Source organism: Phyllobates terribilis, unplaced genomic scaffold, assembly GCF_046119375.1.
Source record: "Phyllobates terribilis strain yellow unplaced genomic scaffold, ASM4611937v1 Scaffold_4__5_contigs__length_816908805, whole genome shotgun sequence".
In the NCBI taxonomy this organism is placed as follows: domain Eukaryota; kingdom Metazoa; phylum Chordata; class Amphibia; order Anura; family Dendrobatidae; genus Phyllobates; species Phyllobates terribilis.
Window position 1 is genome coordinate 583,525,461 of NW_027362764.1, and position 22,191 is coordinate 583,547,651.

Below are 22,191 nucleotides of genomic sequence, written 5' to 3' on the forward strand. Positions count from 1 at the left end.
TCCAAGGGGCATTAAAACCGTCTTGTTAAACCACTCTGAACTCCACAGCTCTTCCAAGGGGCATTGAAATGTTGTTTTTAATTACCTCTAACCTCCACGACTCTTCCAACGGGCATTGCATTTCCTCCTAATTTTAGTCAGCTTTTGCTTTTCAATGCATAGGCGAACACTAATGGAGACCCACTCCCCAATAATGGGTAGAAGGTTTTTAGTACACTGTAATCCACGTCTGTTTCAAGGGGCATTGCAGTTCCTCATAATTTTTGGAAAGCCTTCCATTCCCTGCTTAGGCCAACAGTGTACAGGAGACCCAGTTGCTATAAATGGAAAAAACGGTTTACTTAAGGCCCTCTGACCTCCATGTCACTTCCAAGGGGCATTGAAGTACCTAGAAATTTTTGGTAGGCATTGCACTCACTGTATGCCCTATAACTGTGTAGCCGAACCGCTTCTTTTGGTACAGAAACATATTCTACAAGACATGTGTGGTTGACTGGCCTGATATTGATGTGAATGGTCCCTGTTCCTCCTGCTCTCTCTCCTTTGCCACCACGTCATCCATCATTCATCATCTGAAGCTTTGTTTTAACGGGAGTCATAGAACAGGGATAGTAGCAGGAAAACATCCAGCAATCCTCGGAGGAGGTAGGATACGCGCCAAAACGCTGACCACCTCAGGCCTAGCCGCTACTACATACATGAGCTTGCACTCCAAGGAACAGAAAGCTAAGGAGATGGATGGCCTCATGATCATGAATAATTTACTCGTTGTGTAGGAGGCCGACCACTGCTGCTGTCTACCTTCTGAACTTTGTGTTGAAGCCTGATTGACCCAGGAACCGCAATCCTCTATGTCTGGAGGACGTGTTGCATCCCAGTGTCCAACTGTGTCCCGGCTTCCACAATATTAACCCAGTGTGAAGGCGTCAGTGAGATGGACCATCCCTGGCCACATTCACTTGTCCACGTGTTTTTGGTTAGGCTGTCCTTCCCACTAAATGCACTGGGGAGGGCACAGGTAATGTTTTGGTATGCGCGCTTGTGTATAAGGCGCACCGGGACAAATAGGGGTGGCTGGGGTCCGTTTATGGACACCCGGCCGTCCCCAGGCGGCTGGGGACCAAGCGTGGACACCCGGCCACCGGGCGGCTGGGGACTGAGTATGGATACCAGGCCGCCGACGCAGCCATGACGTGGTGGCCAGATTCTGCCTCCACATGCCTAAAAGGCCCAATTTCAAGTGCAAGCAAGCAAGCAGTATGGTATTGCAGCCTGGGGGTGGGTGCGTGGCAGGCTGCATACTTGCGCTTGCATTGCAAGGAATGGGGGAGGTACAATTGAACACTGCCCTGGGACAAGGACTAGAACGGGGATAGTTGCAAGTCTGCAACGACAGGTGCAGGGCGGGAGGCATCTTCGCATGTGCACACACTACAGCGGAATAGGCTGTCCTTCCCACTAAATGCACTGGAGAGGGCACAGGTAATGGTTTGGTATGCGCGCTTGTGTATAAGGCGCACTGGGACAAATAGGGGCGGCTGGGGACAGAGTGTGGACACCAGGCCGCCGACGCAGCCATGACATGGTGGCCGGCGTCTGCCTCCACAAGCCTAAAAGGCCTCATTTCAAGTGGAAGCAAGCTAGCAGTATGCTATTGCAGCCTGGGGGTGGGTGGGTGGCAGGCTGCACACTTACGCTTGCTTTCCAAGAAAACAAAGCAGATGCTAACTTCTATCATCATCATCATGCTCCTCATCTTGGCACTCTCAACTTCCCTGATGGAGAAGCCAGGGCCCACAGGAGGAGTCTCTGGTTGTCTGGTGGGCTCGTCCAATGCTGCCCTAAAGCAGGCCAGGCTAAGAAAAGAGTGGGGAAGGTTCCTGGGACAAATAGTGGCGGCTGGGGACGGAGTATGGAGACCTCGCCGCCGACGCAGCCATGAGGTAGTGGCCAGCTTCGGCCTCCTCCAAACTAAAAGGCCCCATTTCAAGTGCAAGCTAGCAGTATAGTATTGCAGCCTGCGGGTGGGTGGTTGGCTGCATACTTGCGCTTGCATTGCAAGGAATGGGGGAGGTACAATTGAACACTACCCTGGGACAAGGACTTGCACAGGGATAGTTGCAAGTCTGCATCTTCTGATGCGGCAAGGATCACTTCTGATGGGCACACTTTTAGGCAGTGACCTGGGTGTCAGAGATGCTTCCAGGAGTCTTCCCCATGCTGTTCCCATGTCTTTTCAGCACTGTATGCATGTGTCACACAGCACATGGCCAGATAAGGTTGTAAAATGTTAAAATGACATTTCCCGGTGAATGCATTGGTCACGGTTGAAAGCAATACAAAAGTGCAAAAACGCATGAAAAATGCTACTTGTGAACATAGCCCAAGGTGTGGAGGAGTATTTTTGTTTTTTGTTATTTATTTTACCTTATACACAAGTCTTTACCCTGGAAAAGATGTTCCTTAACATATTTCACAGGAAAACAGTTTCAGTTTCGGTTTTGAACATTTATTGTGAGCCCGTAAAAGTGGCTTAATACCTCTGACCACGTTGTTGACAGCAGTGACCTGGGGTTCAGAAATGCTTCCTGGGGCGATCACCATGCTGTCCCCATGTCATTTGTGCACTGTCACTATCGTTTTGGGCACTTTTTAGGCTTTCTACAGACTGCCGGGGGTGCCGCCGCAAAAATGCTCGGGTCTCCCATAGACTAACATTGGGCTCGTTGCTCGGGTTGAGCACCCGAGTATTACGGTGAGCTCGGCCCGAGCTTCGAGCACCCGAGCATTTTAGTGCTCGCTCAGCACTAATAATGATCCTAAGCACACATCAAAATCCACAATAGACTACCTCACAAGGTGCAAGCCGAAGGTATTAAATGGCTCACACAATCCCCTGATCTGAACATCACTGAAAATCTGTGACTAGACCTCAAAATAGCAGTGCATGCAAGACGACCCAGGAATCTCACAGAACTGGAAGAATTTTCCAAGGAAGAATGGATGAAAATCCCTCAAACAAGAATTGAAAGACTCTTGGCTGGCGACAAAAAGTGTTTACAAGCTGTGATACTTGAAAAAGGGGGTGCTACTAGGTACTAACAATGCAGGGTGCATTGGCCCATTTTCCTTTTTATAATTTTTAAAATGTAAAAGATGAAAATATATATATATATATATTTTTGCCTAAAATACAAAGGAAATGTGTCATCTTTAACTTTGGGATTTTTAGAGATCATTTCATCTTCAACTTGCTTAACCGGTTCCCAACCGCCCACTGTAGATAAACGTCGGCGCTTGCTGGGCTCTGTGCAGCGCCGACGTTTAAAAACGGTGGGTGGTCCCGCAGCGCTCAGGACCCCCAGGGTCCTGCAAGCGCTGCGATTCCGGTGCAGAGCGTTAGCTCTGACAGGGGACATCATTGGGACCTGATTGGATCAGGTCCCAATGATGTTAACCCTTTGCTATGTTCTATATGCCGCGATCTATAGTGATTTTTTGCATAATTTTCAAAAATTTGCCAAATGTCCGATTTTTTCACAAATAAACGCAAGTGATATCGAAGAAATTTTACCACTATCATGAAGTACAATATGTCACAAAAAAACAGTCTCAGATTCAGGGGGATCCGTTGAAGCGTTCCAGAGTAATTACTTCATAAAGTGACAGTGGTCAGAATTGTAAAAATTGTCCCGGTCACGAAGGCAAAAACAGGCTCTGGCGCGAAGTGGTTAACTGTTCACAATAACAGTAATTTTGACCAGGGGTGCTCAAACTTTTACATTTCATTGTATATGAACGTGCTGCATACATTGATCCCTGTATATACAGAATGTAATTACTTCACTTGCAAAATGGAAAGTGAACGGTTGTCATAATCAGCTGTAATAGTCTTCTTTGTACTTAATAGTCAGAGAAAAAAAATAAGTTTTCCTGAGACTTTGCTAATTGTAAGGAATTTATTGTTTTTAGAATATCAAAGGAGTTCACCAGTTAGGCACACCTTTTGGGGATTTGTTTTAATAATGTATTTAATGCATGTGTTTTGCGCTTAAAGTCATCGTTGCAGGTGTTTTTTTTAAATAAATTTTACATCATGTGCCCTCTATAGTTTCTTTGTTGCACCGTATATCGCTGGCTGCACAATGAGGTGTCTAAGAATTCCTTTATTTTTTTTTCAGAGTTCCTGTGTCCTAATTTATGATGACAAACCACAGCTGATCTTCATAAATCAGCTCAGAAAAATGCTGATAATAGTCATCAAGCTCAGCCAAAGGGGTTTTCCACTTTAAGGAAACTGGATCCGAAACACTATTATACAACCAGAGCAGGTACTCTCCTTCTCCCAGGGTTTAGATCTGGCTTTCCACTGCGGCTTGGGTCTAGGTGTTTTGGCAGCAGTGGAACCATTATTTGACAGTCTGCATCACTGCTGCAGACAATCAATGAGCCAAAACAGACTGCATAAGCCAGTAAGCTAAGTGATTGGCTGCAGCAGCGATGTGCACTGACATCACAGCTGCAGCCAAAACGCCGAGAACAGCAGAGGAGAGCCAGCAATGGACTCTGGGAGGGCGATTACCTGCTCAGTTTGTAATGTTAGGTATATAAAAGTGTTTGAGGTCCACTTTCCTTGCAATGGAAAACATTTTAAGTCATTGAGCACCCACCAATGTGAAACAAAGCTTGCATAAGCCAAGTGATGCAAAAGTTAATGAAACCCAACTGCAAAACTGATTTTCTTTTTAGTCCAAAGTACAAGAATTTAAGTAATAAAAAAAATAAGTGTTTCCAATGGTGTCTATACATCTTAGAGAGCAGGCATCCCTCAGAGGTGTCTGGCAGAAGATTAACACCCTTCTGCCAACTGAGAACATGGTTTCAGCTGTTTGAGTATGTGTATAGAGGGGTTGGGATGAAAATATATGCTAATATAGATTTCTGGGCACCGTTTGTCTTCTATACTTTTTTCCATGGGGCGGTTTAGTCAGGAAGCATTTTTCCTCTCTGTTACACTGTCGGTTTTCTGTCTTAATCAGGAAAGTTACATAACACTAAAGTTCCCCTTCATCATATCGCAAAACCCTAGTGAACACTGCTAGTGAAAATCACAATAAAGACAAAAGTATCATGAAAAATACCCCAAACAGTGCTCCCAGATAATGAGGAGCTGGCCCTACATTGTATAGTTTTAGAAGGTTCTGTATTTGGCATACTTTTGGTCCTTAAGAGGGAACAGAATGTTACATTTTTTTCAAATAACAGAAAACAGAATTCTTTCACTTTAGCAGAATGCAGGGTTAATAAAGAGTGTATTGCTGTTGAGTTCTCATATTAAAGAGGTTGCCCACTACTTTATCACTGATGACCTATCCAAAGGGTAGGTCATCAATGTGTGATCGATTGGGGTCGGACACCCGACACTCCCGCTGATCAGCTGTTCTCGGCGTCCAGAACTACTCAATTGCAGATCTGCTCTGCGTTCTAATAATGACCGCGGACGGGTACTGCACATTCGCCTCATATTCAAGTCAATCTGCAGACGGAGAAGCTCCGTAATTGAGAAGCTCCGGCCGGTGGTCGCCGCCACCAACAACGTCAAGAGCAGCTGATCGGCAGGGGTGCCTGGTGTCAAATCCTGACCGTTCAGATATTGATGACCTATCCTAAGGATAGGTCATCAATGATAAAGTAGTGGACAACCTCTTTAAGACCGGTTGCAGACAAGCATATGAAAACTAATCCAGTTTCATCCAGAGAACTCAAACATTTTTTTCGAATTTTCATCCGAATTGCATACATTTCATGTCCATTTTTTACATCCATCTGAAGTTCCATGAGATCCATTTTCATACAACTATACTAAAAAATGTACTTCTAGGTTTATAATAGAAATGTATCCGTAAAATGCTACATGGATGGTCGATGTGGGATATGTTATTTTTTTTACGCACCCATAGACTTGAATGGGTGAGTCTTATCCAAGACTTAGAAGAAAGTGGTGCAAGCTGTCATTTTTTTGCCACAGACAGTCGGACGGAGAAAAAAAAATCATTCATCTGAAGTGCCCTATTGAATAACATGGGTCAGTGTGATGTTCGACTAAAAATTGGACAGTACACGTCCGATTTATACACTTGTCTGCATGAGCCCTAAAGAGTAGAAATATACAGGACTTGGCACTCCTTGTGTAGAAAGTAAATTCAGATTTTACTGTGATAATCCACAAATAATCATATGACGTTTCGGACTTATATAATCAGACCTTCAGCAGAAACTGACAGTAAATGTATAAAATAATTTTGAACAAATACATATAGTACATATATATAATATACATATGATATAAAATATATATAGTAACGAATATACCTCATTTCATGACAGCAATCCAGTAAGTGCCCTTTTTAAATCTAAATATATACCTTTTTTCATTGCAGGCACTAGGCAGACCTTCTACTTGGGATTTCCCATTATTATCATTAATGTTTGAATGCTCGATACATCTATAGTTCCAGCTGGATACTACTAATGGATACTACTGGACTAGCTTCCACTAATGTTCCCACTCATTGCAAATCATGTATGAATCATGCTTTGTCTTATATTTTGTTGTCAATGGTTTTATCATTAAATTTTCGTGAAAGTACCGTGTATTCTACTTTATTCGACATAAAAAATCAAAGGGAAATAATGAAGAACAGCCTAAAGATTCCTCCATAAAAGCTGTGAGATATATCTATCCCCTTCCACAATCCTTGGTAAAGACCACAAAACTTAGTACTAAACAAAAAGTCCCACATCTCTGCAACGACATGTCGGATTAAAAGAAAATACAAAAACATGCAACAAACAAAAACTGAATACTCAGGGGAGTAGCAGGAATAAAACAGGCCTCTACTGACCTGGTGGTAGCAGGTCTTCATTAAAGCGCACCAGTCAGCAGGATTGCGCTCAGTAATCTACATACACTGTCAGTTGGGCGCCGTTACACTGATTAAAATGATACTTTGGTTGATGAAATCTGTCCTGTGGTTCTTGTGTAATCTTTACTTTCAGTTTGGAGATAATGATATGCTCGTGATTCGGGGCGGCCTGTGGGGGGCGCTCTATCTGGTGCTCTTCTTATATATTCATCTGTATGCTCTTATGACAGCTCACTGTACCTTCACTGACCTGCCTCCTATTTTACATAATGCATCTAGTAGTGCGGGGCTAGGTAAAATAGGAGGCAGGTCAGTGAAGACGACTGATACACTTGCCCTATATTGGTCCGCCCTCAGTGCCCTTACAACCCCATTAGCGTATCAGTTCAAAATAGGATTTCTCAAAACTGGAGAAAAGCCTCAGGGCTTTACAAGTATCCATTATCAAGACCTTTACAGCCATGTATTCTGTTGGAAGCAGGGTCTAAAGCTGATGACAGATTCCCTTTAAAGGCATAAAGTGAATGTAAAAAGTCTACATACCCCTGTTAAAATACCAAATTTTTTCACATAAAAAAAAATCATACAAAATAAAATACTTTCAGGGCGTTTTCCACCTTTAATGTCACCCATAATCTGTACAATTCAATTGAAAAATAAACAAATATTTTCAGGTGGAAAAAGATAAATAAAGACGTAAAATAATGTGGCGCATAAACATGCACACCCTTAAATTAATATATTGTTGAAGTACCCTTCGTATTTAGGACATCATTCAGTCTTATTGGGTAGGGTCTATCAGCACGGCTCATCTAGAATTGGCAACCCGTGCACACTCTTCCTTGCAGTAGCATTCCAAATCTGTCAGAATGCAAGGGCATCTCCTGTGCATAGCACACTTCTCAGGACAACCCACAGATTTTCAGGTCTGGACTCTGGCTCGGCAATTCCAAAACTTTGATCTTCTACTGGTGAAGCTATACTTTTGTTGATTTAGAGGTATTCTTAGGGTTGTTTTCGTGCTGAAAAGTGAAATTCCTATTCATCTTCAGCTTTTTAGCAGAGGCCTGGAGGTTTTGTTGCAAAATTGACTGATATTTGGTACAGTTCATAATTCCCTCCACCTTGACTAAAGTCCTAGTTCCAGTTGCTAAAAAATAGTCCCAAAGCATAATGCTTCCACCACCATGTTGCACTGTGGGTACGGTGTTCTTTTGGTGATGCGCAATGATTACTTTGCGCCAAACATACCTTTTGGAATTATGGCAAGAAACATTCAATCTTGGTCTCATCAACCATAACACATTTTACCACATGCTTTTGACAGACTTGATGTAAGTTATGGCCAAACATAGCCAGGCTTGAATGTTTTTCTTTGTAAGAAAATTTTTTTGTCTTGCCACACTAACCCACAAGAGAGACATATGAAGAATATGGGATATTTTTGTCTCATGCAATACACAACTAGTACTTGCCAGAAATTCCTGCAGCTCCTTTAATGATTCTGTAGGCCTCTTCACAGTGTCCTGGACCAATTGTTTTCTTTTCTTTTTTCATCAATTTTTGAGGGTGTCCAGTTGAAGTTGATGTCATTGTTGTGCCAAACTTAAGCCACTTTTTGATTACCATCTTCTCAGTGCTACATGGTATATCCAATACTTTGGAAACACATTTTGTACCCCTTTTCAGACTGATAACTTTAAACAATGAGATCCCTTTGCTGTGTTGTAAGCTGTTAACAGAATATAACTTTTGAGGTAAAATCCAACTAAGAAAATGTCAGGGAAATCCTACTAAAACAGGTAAACTTTATATGGGGTTAATGAAAATCACTGTAAATGATGGCAGTTGTGTAATGCCTACTATTTAACATGAGTTTAAATTAGATTGGCTAATTCTAAACAGAACCACAACCCCAATTACAAGAGGGTGTACACACTTATGCAACCAAATTAGTTTAGTTTTTTTCATTTTTATTTTCCCCCTCAAAATTATTTGTTTGTTTCTCAATGGATTTGTACAGATGAAATGTGACACTGCTTCTCGGAGTGACTTTTACATGACAAAAATCTGGCATCTTAACAGGGGTGTATAGGCTTTTTATATCCACTGTATTTCACTAATATGCCATATGCCTTAAATGACTATGGTGAGATAACCTGTTACAACATATGTCAGCTCTACAGAACAACACAAATAATGAAAAACATCAAATATTAGCTTTGTTTAAAGGAAATAAAAAAAATATTACATTTATAATTGACTTACCAGTAGGATGTGAAGCAAAGGCCAAAAATAAAACACTGCAAAGATAAAAAAAAAAAAAGAGGAATAAATAAAAGAAAAATTATACGGGTCTTCCAACATTGGTAACACTGGGGCAGAGTGGTTTAAGCTGTCGAATATTTAAAGGGGTTAAAATAAGTAATACACATTTAAAGAGTTTTTTTTTTATTGCACTGCTAGAGTGGTGCTTTAAATGTAATTCCCCTGCCCGTCTCATACTCACCTGCCGCCTTCATCCTTTTCCAGTGTCGCTCCCGTCGAAAAGTGACCTGCCAGCAGCTCTAGTGTTTCATGGAGCGGCACGGAGGTCACTTTTCAGTATATCTCTAGTAGCTATTGAACCCGTTCTATGCCCGGGTGGTGAGCATTTTTATGGTCCCCCATCCTGGCCCCCTATGCTGGAATATGCTCCCCAATCCTGGTCCCCCATCCTGTTATGTGCTCCCCCATCCATCAATAAAAATAACCCCAACACTCCTACTCACCTTTCCATCGCTCCCCTGCAGTGCGTCGCCTGCATTATTTTACTAAAGTGGTGCCGGAATCAGCGCCTACGCATAGCACGATATCCAGCATCATTTTATTGAAGACAAATGTACAGAGTATATTCATCAAAATGGTGCAGGAGTACGAACATGCTGCATACCCCTTGTCCAGCGCCATTTTGTTAAAGACAATTTGTCTACACTAAAATGGCGCAGATTATCACGCTGTGCGCAGGTGCCGATTCCAGTGCCACACGCCTCCCCCGGCCTCTGGTCTGAACAGGTATGTGTTTATGGCGCAGGACATCGCAGTATGCGTTCAGTGCCTACGCATACCACAATCTCCGGCACCAGACTGCTCATTCCTGTCTGGGATGTGGATGTGTCGTTTTGTCTGCAGCCAGACTGCACAGGAGCATTGCGCTTGCGCTGTCTATAGAAGCTTCGGACAGAAGGGCACATCCCTGATTATATTATAGATGAGAGCCTCGTTCTGGCTCCCATAGACTTGCATTGAGCTCTTGTTACGCAAGTTCTGACTTCCAGCCAATCAGAAGTTATGGGCACAAGATGGCACAGCGAGACCGAAGAGGCGTTGGTAAAAGGTGAAGCTGCCAAAAGGTGAGTACAAGAATGGGGGCAGGGGGCTTACATCTAAAGCGCCACTCCAGGGCTAAAAAAAAAACCCAATGGAGTGGTACTTTAAATATTAACATATTTTCTAAATACCTTTATTTAGCAAAAAGGTATGCTTCATCTACTTCACTCAGTCAGGGTTTTAAAAATGGGAAATGCCATAATTCAGTGCACACCTGTCGAAGATTTCAAAGGACACGCAGTAGGACGGGCTGAGTAAAGAATATCTGCTTGAGACATATGTCCTCGTCAGGTCAGAGAAGCGTCCTGTCAGGCATACCTGAACTTACATTCCTCTGTTAAGTCAACCTGACAGGACACTGAGTGAATTTGGAATAAAGGAGACCATAAACACCTTTCTTTAGCTGACAGAGAATGAACATCCATCTCAGCCAGCCTGACAGTTTTACTACAGTGTAGTGAGGACGTCTGTCTTGCTTTTCACGCAGTTCGTCCTAGGACAGCTGCACAATGCTAGATGGAAGTTGCCATCTTTACAATCCTGACAAAGTGCACTACATAAAACATAACCTTTTGCTAAATAAAAAGTAATTAAAAAAAATGTTTAACATTTACAAATATTTTCTCTTTCTTTTATCACATTTCTCGAAGAACCCCTTTAAACTTCGACTAGACTGTTGTAAGATGTGTTAAATGCGGTCAACTTTAAATTTTACGCATCTTTAGACACATTTGCCTAACTGTATAACAACTTGTGGCTGCCTTAGTTTACACCAATATTGGTGCGCCATAATTTTGGAGCAAAATGTTTTGCTACCCTGTTTGCCTCTGCCTACTTGCCGAGAAGCAAAAAAAAGAGTTTAAAACAGACAACAGATGTGGTGCATGGCATGTATGCCACTCCTTAAATTAAGCGATAATTCTGTTTAGAAGACAAATCATTGATACAGAAAAATATATCATATATGGGCACATAGACATTGTAAGGTTGAGTATCCCATTTGGGACCCCACACTATCATAACAGCAGCAGCTAACAAATGGTGTCTACAAACAAGACACAGTAATGGAAGCTCATTTGGTTTTTGCAAAAGATATATCATATACAAACTTAGAGGCTGAGAATATACGGTAGTTATTTATCAGTTTCAGCACATATGTACTCATGATGCAAAGACATACATTTTCCACGAGCCTGGAACCTCTTTCAGTGAATCTTCGTATAGTGTATCGAACGCTTAAAGCAAAATAGTCAAGCTTCAGCATGCATATTTCAGAAGGACTTTATAAAAAATGCAAGACTATTTTTAAAATACACCTCCAACAATGAGCTATTCCGTCACTTTATATAGGCGTTTCAACCCTCCAGGAGGAAGACAATGCTGGGGAGTGGGTATAACAAGCCAGAACTGACAATAAGCTTAGGATTGCAAATCAACATTCACTGTAAAATAATTGACTCTGTATATGTGTCACCCTGGCCTGGATGTCACAAAATGTAATAAAGCTGTGTCTGAGAGCAAGGGGGAGGTTCTCTAGTCAGGGGAACATTAGCATGCAGTACCTCCTGTCTCAGGCCAGTAGGGGGAACAGGCTGCCCCTATAAAAGCTGGTGCTGGGGGCAGGGTTAGAGAGAACTTGAAGGCCTGTCTCAGGACTGAGACGTGTCCCAGAGCAGAGCAGGGACAGACAGTTTTGTATTGCACCTAAGAGGAAGTGTGGCAGGAGGAGAGCCACAAGCCAGAGACAAGAGGCGAAGAGAGCCTGTCTTGGCAGAAAGAGGACTTAATTTACCAGACTTTGGTGTCTGAGGCTGGGAGGATTCCACATCCTCCAGCAGAGAACCAGTCCGCAAGGGACTGTATATTCCTTGGCCTAAGAAGCCTGGAGGCCCTGCCACAACAGAAGGGACCAGCAGAGCCGTACAAGGCTGGGAGCAGAAAGGAACCCACGTTGCAGGCCATACAGGCGAGAATACACGGAAAGCTCGGAAACGTGGGCTGCTACCCTATAACGAGGAGATAGCCAGAAGGAGCACAGAAAGCACGGTAGGCCTACACCCTCACCCTGACCAGGGCCAATTTCCCCGTTGCTCTCAGACATCCAGGTCCCCTCCTAGCCGGGACTGTTTGTGGGTCAGTTTACCTGTTCTAGTAAAGACCCTGGACTGCAACCTGTTGTCTGTGTGCTCCTTGCTACTCCAGCACTATTAACACTGGGACTCTCACTACCATCACTCCCACCATCCATTATACTGCCCTGGGGCCGCACTCTTCCCGTGGGGAGTCACACTACCCTAGCTGCACACCTCATCAGCCCCAGCGGTCTGCATGCAGCGGCGGTTCCTAATAACCGTGATCCACGGGTGGCGTAGTCGGAGATAATCAATAGCACATAACGGACTACCACTGGCCTGACCACCCTGAGCCACAGAACCGGGTTGCCACTACTACTCCCATCGTTCCCTATTGCCCGGATCCGAGTGCCCCACGGCCCAGGGGGCGAGTCAGCTTTGACGTAGACGGCAGGATTGCAACCAACCCGCCACAAACGGGTATTGCGTGCCTGAAAGAGACTTTGCACTTACCTGAAAAGAGGTTTCCCGCCGTCCGGAGCCGTTTCCCGCCATTTCCAGCCGTCTCCCGCCATCTTCCATATCGGTTCCCGCCATCTTCAGCTGTTTTCCCGCCGTCAGACGCCATCTTCAGGACGCCGCGCGGGAAGAAAAGGGGCGTGGACGCCGAAAGCACGCGAGACCTGAAGCTCCGCCCCACGCACCGACGCTGCGCAAGGTCCTGGAAGGGAGAGAGAGCGACGCTGACGTCATCAGGACGTGACGCAAGGTCCTCGTCCAGAGCAGCAGCAGCGGCCTACCGAAGAGGATCGTCGGAAAGTAGGCCACGATTAACTAGGGGGGAGGAAGATGTCGGACACAGAGGCGCCCACTACCACCAACGCAGCTGCAGCAGCGGTGATGCCCTTTTCCCTGCCCTACATCCCTGGGGCGGCCTGGCTGCCCAAGTACTCAGGGGAGCCCCATGCCCTGACTTTAATGAAAGGCTGTACAGTTTGTTCCAAGTCTACCCTCTGACAGAGGAACAGAAGGTCAGCATACTAACAGGGCAGTTAACTGGCGCAGCCCAAAGGGAGGTAAAATCATGGCCCACTGAGGAGAAAAGGACTGTGAAGGGTATTCTGGCCCGGCTGCGGGGTACCTTTGACACACGTACCTCCGCTGAGATTAAAATGAGGTTCTATGGATGTAAGCAGCGGACACAGGACAGCATCAGAGACTATGCCCTAAATCTGCAGGAAGCCTTGAGGGCTATTCAACAAACTGACCCTGGCAGTGTGCAGGAAACGGATAAGCTGCTAACAGAACAATTCATAGAAGGTCTGCTGTCTAGCGCCCACAGGGCCCAACTGCGCCTCATGTTCTTTCAGAACCCCGACCTGACCTTTGCCCAATTTAAGGACAGGGCCATAAGGGTGCTCCGTGAATCTGCAACCAGTGGCGCTATAAACCCCCGGCGCCCTGCTCTCACCTACCACCAGGAGGCGGCGCCCTCCTCTATGGACCCCGTGGGGGCTGATGCACAGGCCCTGAACCAAGCCCCGTCGAAAGACCTGCACCACCAAGTCCAGGAGCTGACCAGGAGCGTCGCGGCGTTGACCAGGACCGTCCAGGCGTTGCAAGTGGACCCGTCAAGACCCATCGAGCTGGCTTCAAGTCCGGAGGATGTCCCGTGGCGTCGACAGAGGAGGATCCCGTCGTTCCGAGGGAGGCCCACAGACCGCTACGCAGAGGATGGACAGCCCATTTGCCGTCGATGCAACCAGCCCGGACATATTTCCAGGTACTATAATTTAAACGGGTCCAACCTGGGGCAGAGGGCCAACCCCCAGGCATAAGATCACCAGGCCCTTATAATTGGCGTGATAAGTACGTTGGGGGGCGCCCGGTTTTACCCGTGGTGCTGGACGGTATCCCCATGAGCGCCTTGCTGGATACTGGGTCACAAGTAACCACTATCCCTTATGTACTTTTTAAGCAGTATTGGACTGATGCTGATATCACACGGTATCCAGACAGTAACTTGAGCATCATCAACAAGGAGATAAAAGCCCTGATGAGACGGCAGCAGGTAGAACTGTCTGGTGGTGAGATCGGTAGCGTAAGACTGAGTGACCCATTCCCCATCTCCATGCCTCCCAAAAGTGAAATGATGATCTGGTGTCGGACTGAAATCGGGTTGAGAGGTAGAGACTACCAAGCCATGGTAGAACCCGTGCACTCAGACAGCAGGCCCACCATTTTGACAGCCCGGGGGGTGGTTGATGTCCGTCATGGGAGGGTGCCCGTCCGCATCCTCAAAATTGGGGAGAGGGAAGTACTCTTACCCAGGTACGCTACACTCGCCAAACTGTTTGTTGTCGAACACAAAGCCATCAGGGCCGTGGAACCCTTGCCTCCATCTCCACAGGCGGAGGGTAATGGCTCCCAGAAACAAAAGGAGGACTGGTGCCAGAAACTCCATGTGGGTGCTGACTCCACTCCCCTGCACCAAAAACAAGGAGTCTACCGGGTGGTACAGGAGTACGAGAGAGTCTTTAGTAAGCACCCGCTAGACTTCGGCAGAGTAAAAGGGATAGAACACCACATCCCCACAGGGAGCCACCCACCGATAAAAGAAAGACACAGACCTGTACCCCCTGCACACTACCAGAACGCAAAGGGCATGCTAAGAGAGATGAAAGAAGCTGGGGTCATTAGAGACAGCTGTAGCCCCTGGGCAGCCCCCTTGGTTCTGGTCAAAAAGAAAGACGGCACCATGAGAATGTGCGTGGACTATAGACAAATCAACCGTATCACCCACAAAGACGCATATCCGCTGCCTAGAATAGAGGAGTCTTTAGCCGCACTAAAATCAGCTAACTTTTTTTCTACTTTGGACCTTACTAGCGGGTACTGGCAGGTTCCTGTGGCAGAGGCTGACAAGGAGAAGACCACGTTCACCACCCCGATGGGACTGAGTGAGTTCAACTGTATGCCTTTCGGGCTCTGCAACGCACCAGGGACTTTCCAGCGGCTGATGGAATGCTGTCTAGGGCACCGAAACTTCGAGACGGTCCTCCTTTACCTGGACGACGTGATCGTCTATTCGAAGACCTACGAGGACCACCTAAAGCACCTGGCTGAGGTGTTCGAAGCCCTGGCAGGCTATGGCCTGAAGGTGAAACCATCGAAGTGTCACCTGTTGAAACCAAAGGTCCAGTACCTAGGGCATGTGGTAAGCGCGGAGGGAGTGGCCCCCGACCCTGACAAGGTCACGGCAATCAAGAGCTGGCCAAGCCCCTCGAACATCAAAGAGGTGAGACAGTTTCTCGGGTTGGTAGGCTACTACCGAAGATTCATCCCCGGGTTTACCAAGATGGCAGCTCCAATGCAGGACCTCCTGATCGGACAGTCTAAGTCCCGAAGTCAAAAGCCACCCTTCAAGTGGGATAAACCGGAAGAGGAGTCCTTCCGCCAGCTAAAGATGGCCCTCACGGGGGATGAGATCCTGGCCTACCCTGATTACGGCCAGCCTTTCATTCTCCACACAGACGCCAGTAATGTGGGACTGGGAGCCGTACTGTCCCAAAACCAACAGGGCAGAGAACGGGTGATCGCATACGCCAGCCGGAAGCTGAGGCCCACCGAGAGGAACCCGGAGAATTACAGCTCCTTCAAGCTAGAATTCTTGGCGGTGGTGTGGGCCGTGACGGAACGCTTCAAGCATTACCTGGCCTCCGCAAAGTTCACCGTGTACACGGACAACAACCCGTTGACACACCTGGACAATGCAAGACTGGGTGCCCTAGAACAGCGGTGGATGGCCCGTCTCTCCAACTATGACTTCGTGATCAAGTACCGGGCAGGCAAAACCAATGCCAACGCGGACGCCCTATCAAGAATGCCTCACTTACCTGAAGGTGACGAAGACCCAGAAGAGCTGGAGGAGGTAGAACTCCCCGCGTTTCACCGGTATGGAGCCGCTCAATACTCCCACCGCGTGAAGGAGGAGGATCTAACAACCGTGATGATCAACCCCCTACCTCAACACAGCTGGGCCGAGACCCAAGATAGTGACCCTGCCATCCGCCTGGTGAAAGATCTGCTGACCCAAGAAGACGCCCGCCTAGATCCAGATGCCCCAGAGGAAGCCAAGCAGCTATGGAAGGAGAAGAGCAAGCTGTTCCTCTACGAAGGCAAGTTGTGCAGAAGGATTGTTAACCACCGGACGCACGAGCTGACCTGGCAAGTCGTGGTCCCAAGGCGGGATGCAGCTATGGTCCTGGGGGCTTACCATGACAGAGCGGGGCACTTCGGTTGGAAGAAACTGGAGTTCCTGCTAAGAGGAAGATTCTTTTGGGTCGGCATGAGAGGAGCTGTAGAAAAATGGTGCAGAGACTGTGGCCCTTGTCACCTAAGGAGGAAGGACCGCACCAGCCAGAAGACACCCTTGAGGCCCATCGACACCACGCAGCCTCTTGAGCTGGTAGCTCTGGACCATGTCAAATTGGCTCCCAGCCGGTCAGGATACATCTATGCCCTGACAATCGTGGACCACTATTCCCGTTTTCTCGTGGTGGTCCCGGTAAAACACTTGACAGCCCAAACAGCGGCCAGAGACTTCCAGCAATATTTCTGCCGTCCACACGGGTATCCGGAACAGGTCCTGACAGACCAGGGTCCAGCGTTCGAGGCTGAAATCTTCCAGGAGTTCTGCAACCTCTATGGCTGTAAGAAAATTTGTACAACGCCTTACCATCCACAAACCAACGGGATGTGTGAGAAGATGAACAATATAGATATCGATCTCCTGAAGACGTTGCCCCTGGAGGAACGCAGCCTGTGGCCAGAAAAACTGCCGGACCTGATAGACCTATACAACAATATCCCGGTGAACGCTACAAACTGCACCCCGGCTTACCTGATGCGAGCCAGACCCGGTAAGCTGCCCGTAGACCTGGAGATGGGAGTCCTACTACCTGAGGACACCTCCCCGGATGCGGACTGGGATACGGAAAGGCAACTGCAGTACAAGAAGGTACAGGAGAGTGTGGAGAATAGCCTGGCCCAGGTGAGAGAGAGGCAAGAAAAACTCTTCAATCAACACGCCCCTGCTGGTCCCCTAGAACCTGGTGAGCAGGTCCTGAAGCGGAAGAGAAGGCTACATAAGTTGGACGACCAGTGGGAAAGGGAACCCTACACCGTACTGCAGTCTGATCACGACAACCCGAAGGTGTGCGTGATCACCAAGGACGGAGGAGAAACCACTAGTACCGTCTCCAGAGACCACCTCAAAAGGTGCCCCGAGCAACTCCGTAGTGCAGAAGAGGATCAGAGTGACCTTGAACCCGCAGAGGACAAGGAAGAAATTATCAGCACCGTTCTCGGAGAGTTCCCTCAGTCCTGGACTCGCATAAATGATGCCATAGTGGTACCTGTCCTGCATTTCCTGCAACCGGCACAGCAACAACCAACACCAGAGCCGGAAGGTGAAGAGGAGCAAGCGGTTCCAGAGGCAGAAGAGCCTGTACCAGCAGCCCAGGAGAGTCAACCCTCTGCTGACAGTGAGCCTGCCATGCCTGCGGTAAGCCAAAGAACCCGCAGACAGCTGCCTGCCCTACCTGTACACCCAGCTGGTAGCTGTACCCCTAACGCTAGTGGGGAAAGCCAGGTTGGTCCACCACCAGAAAGGGGGTTAAGGAGGTCAACCAGGAGCACAAAGGGGCAGATACCCGCTCGCTGGAAAATATAGAGTGTACTAAAATAGTAAATAACCGTTACCAACTGTTGAAATGTTTGCCTAGTTACATGCTTGTTTGGTAATTCTGTGTTTCAGTTTCTTGCAGTTACCGTAAGGACTCATAGGTTATAGACTATTTATAACCGGGACCTTTTATGGACTGCGTTCGGAGCTTAACCAAGGAAGGAACTAAGACTGTAAAGGACTTGGGGTAGGACAGACCCCCACCTGGTTAAGGCTCCCCGTTGTATTGGTGATATGGACACCCGGTCACAGACCACACTGTGACCTTAAGAACTCAAGCTGTGCGTCGTCTGTCTGTTAATGTTTTATAGTCATGCATATTGTCTTTGTTTACTGTTTAGTCCCGGAGTACTAAATTTTACTAGGGGGGAATGTGTCAGCCTGGCCTGGATGCCACAAAATGTAATAAAGCTGTGTCTGAGAGCAAGGGGGAGGTTCTCTAGTCAGGGGAACATTAGCATGCAGTACCTCCTGTCTCAGGCCAGTAGGGGGAGCAGGCTGCCCCTATAAAAGCTGGTGCTGGGGGCAGGGTTAGAGAGAACTTGAAGGCCTGTCTCAGGACTGAGACGTGTCCCAGAGCAGAGCAGGGACAGACAGTTTTGTATTGCACCTAAGAGGAAGTGTGGCAGGAGGAGAGCCACAAGCCAGAGACAAGAGGCGAAGAGAGCCTGTCTTGGCAGAAAGAGGACTTAATTTACCAGACTTTGGTGTCTGAGGCTGGGAGGATTCCACATCCTCCAGCAGAGAACCAGTCCGCAAGGGACTGTATATTCCTTGGCCTAAGAAGCCTGGAGGCCCTGCCACAACAGAAGGGACCAGCAGAGCCGTACAAGGCTGGGAGCAGAAAGGAACCCACGTCGCAGGCCATACAGGCGAGAATACACGGAAAGCTCGGAAACGTGGGCTGCTACCCTATAACAAGGAGATATCCAGAAGGAGCACAGAAAGCATGGTAGGCCTACACCCTCACCCTGACCAGGGCCAATTTCCCTGTTGCTCTCAGACATCCAGGTCCCCTCCTAGCCGGGACTGTTTGTGGGTCAGTTTACCTGCTCTAGTAAAGACCCTGGACTGCAACCTGTTGTCTGTGTGCTCCTTGCTCCTCCAGCACTATTTACACTGGGACTCTCACTACCATCACTCCCACCATCCATTATACTGCCCTGGGGCCGCACTCTTCCCGTGGGGAGTCACACTACCCTAGCTGCACACCTCATCAGCCCCAGCGGTCTGCATGCAGTGGCGGTTCCTAATAACCGCAATCCACGGGTGGCGTAGTCGGACATAATCAATAGCACATAACGGACTACCACTGGCCTGACCACCCTGAGCCACGGAACCGGGTTGCCACTACTACTCCCATCGTTCCCTATTGCCCGGATCCGAGTGCCCCACGGCCCAGGGGGCGAGTCATATACAGCGGGTACGGAAAGTATTCAGACCCCTTTAAATTTTTCACTCTTTGTTTCATTGCAGCCATTTGGTAAATTCTAAAGAGTTCATTTTTTTCTCATTAAAGTACACTCTGCACCCCATCTTAACTGAAAAAACACAGAAATGTAGACTTTTTTGAAAATTTATTAAAAAAGGAAAACTGAAATATCACCTGGTCATAAGTATTCAGACCCTTTGCTCAGACACTCATATTTAAGTCACATGCTGTCCATTTCCTTGTGATCCTCCTTGAGATGGTTCTACTCCTTCATTGGAGTTCAGCTGTGTTTAATTAAACTGATAGGACTTGATTTGGAAAGGCACACACCTGTCTATATAAGACCTCAGAGCTCACAGTGCATGTCTGACCAAATGAGAATCATGAGCTCAAAGGAACTGCCCAAGGCGCTCAGAGACAGAATTGTGTCAAGGCACAGATATGGCCAAGGTTACAAAAGAATTTTTGCATTACTCAAGGTTCCTAAGAGAACAGTGGCCTCCATAATCCTTAAATGGAAGAAGTTTAGGACCACCAGAAGTCTTCCTAGACCTGGCCGTCCAGTCACACTGAGTAATCGTGGGAGAAGAGCCTTGGTGAGAGAGGTAAAGAAGAACCACAAAATCACTGTGGCTGAGCTCCAGAGATGCAGTAGGGAGATGGGAGAAAGTTCCACAAAGTCAACTATCACTGCAGCCCTCCACCAGTCGGGCCTTTATGGCAGAGTGGCCCGACGGAAGACTCTCCTCAGTGCAAGACATATGAAAGCCTGCATATAGTTTGCTCAAAAACACATGAAGGACTCCCAGACTATGAGAATTAAGATTCTCTGGTCTGATGAGACGAAGATAGAACTTTTTGGTGATAATTCTAAGCGGTATCTGTGGAGAAAACCAGGCACTGCTCATCACCTGCCCAATACAATCCCAACAGTGAAACATTGTGGTGGCAGCATTATGCTAGGGGGGTGTTTTTCAGCTGCAGGGACAGGACGACTGGTTACAATTGAAGGAAACATGAATGCGGCCAAGTACAGAGTTATCCTGGATGAAAACCTCTTCCAGAGTGCTCTGGACCTCAGACTTGGCCGAAGGTTCACCTTCCAACAAGACAATGACTCTAAGCACACAGCTAAAATAAGAAAGGAGTGGCTTCAGAACAACTCTGCGACCAATCTTGACTGGCCCAACCAGGGCCCTGACCTAAACCCAATTGAGCATCTCTGGAGAAACCTGAACATGTCTGTCCACCAACGTTCACCATCCAACCTGACGGAACTGGAGAGGATCTGCAAGGAAGAATGGCAGAGGATCCCCAAATCCAGGTGTGAAAAACTTGTTGCATCATTCCCAAGAAGACTCATGGCTGTACTAGCTCAAAAGAGTGCTTCTACTCAATACTGAGCAAAGGGTCTGAATACTTATGTCCATGTGATATTTCAGTTTTTCTTTTTTAATAAATTTACTAAAATTTCTACAATTCTGTTTTTTTCAGTCAAGATTTTGCAATTTTCAAACTTTGAATTTTCATGCCCTTAAATCAGAGCGATATGTCACACAAATTAGTTAATAAAAAACATTTCTCTACTTTACATCAGCACAATTTTGGAACCAAAGTTATTTTTGTTAGGAAGTTATAATGGTTAAAAGTTGACCACCGATTTTTCATTTTTCCAACAAAATTTACAAAACCATTTTTTTTTTTTTTTTTTTTCAGAGACCACATCACATTTGAAGTGACTTTGAGGGGCGTTTATGACAGAAAATACCCAAAAGTGACACCATTCTAAAAGCTGCACCCCTCAAGATGCTCAAAAACACATTCAAGAAGGTTATTAACCCTTAAGGTGCTTCACAGGAATTTTTGGAATGTGGAAGAAAACAATGAACATTTAACTTTTTTTCACAAAAATGTTACTTTAGACCCAAGGTTTTTTTTTTCCGCAAGGATAACAGGAAAAAATGGACCCTAAAATTTGTTGCTCAATTTCTCCTGAGCACGCAGATACCCCATATGTGGGGAAAAAACACTGTTTGGGCACACAGCAGGGCTCGAAAGGGAAGGAGCGCCATTTGAATGTAAAATTTGCCTGAATAATTAGCGGACGCCATGTCGCGTTTGGGGAGCCCCTGATGTGCCTAAACAGTGGAAACCCCCCACAAGTGACACCATTTTGGAAACTAGACCCCTCCAGGAACTTAAGTAGATGTGTGGTAAGCACCACAAACTCCCCAAGGTGCTTCACAGAAGTTTATAATCGTGAAAATAAAAATATCAAACTTTTTCCACAAAATGATCTTTAAGCCCTAATTTTTTTATTTTCACAAGGCTAAGAGGAGAAAATGGACCCCAAAAACTGTTGTGCAATTTCTCCTGAGTATGCAGATACCCCAAATGTGGGGAAAAAACACTGTTTGGGCGCACGTCCGGTTTCAGAAGGGAAGGAGCACTGTGTGACTTTTGGAACGCAAATGTTATGTTCTGCTACCAGAGCTAAGGAAAGAGAGGAAATCTGTCCCTACGATAGAACTCAGCTGAATCCCTACGATGTAACAGGGAACCTGATCCTGCGATCAGACCTGCTAAAGTCCTAAGCTAGTCTGTACGGAGACCTATAGATGTGGGGAAGGAATCCCTACAAGTACT

At 46.6% G+C, this 22,191-nt stretch overlaps 1 protein-coding gene across 4 annotated transcripts in view; it reads right to left on the minus strand.

Moving 5' to 3' along the window:
- TMEM241 (transmembrane protein 241) overlaps window positions 1-22,191 on the minus strand; it is a 190,822-nt gene that overhangs the window by 62,906 nt on the left and 105,725 nt on the right. For all 4 annotated transcript variants that reach the window (XM_073679169.1, XM_073679167.1, XM_073679165.1 and 1 more), the window contains one exon: window positions 9,195-9,229. In XM_073679169.1, coding sequence (XP_073535270.1) covers window positions 9,195-9,229 — 35 coding nt within the window. The remainder of the gene's footprint in view (window positions 1-9,194; window positions 9,230-22,191) is intronic.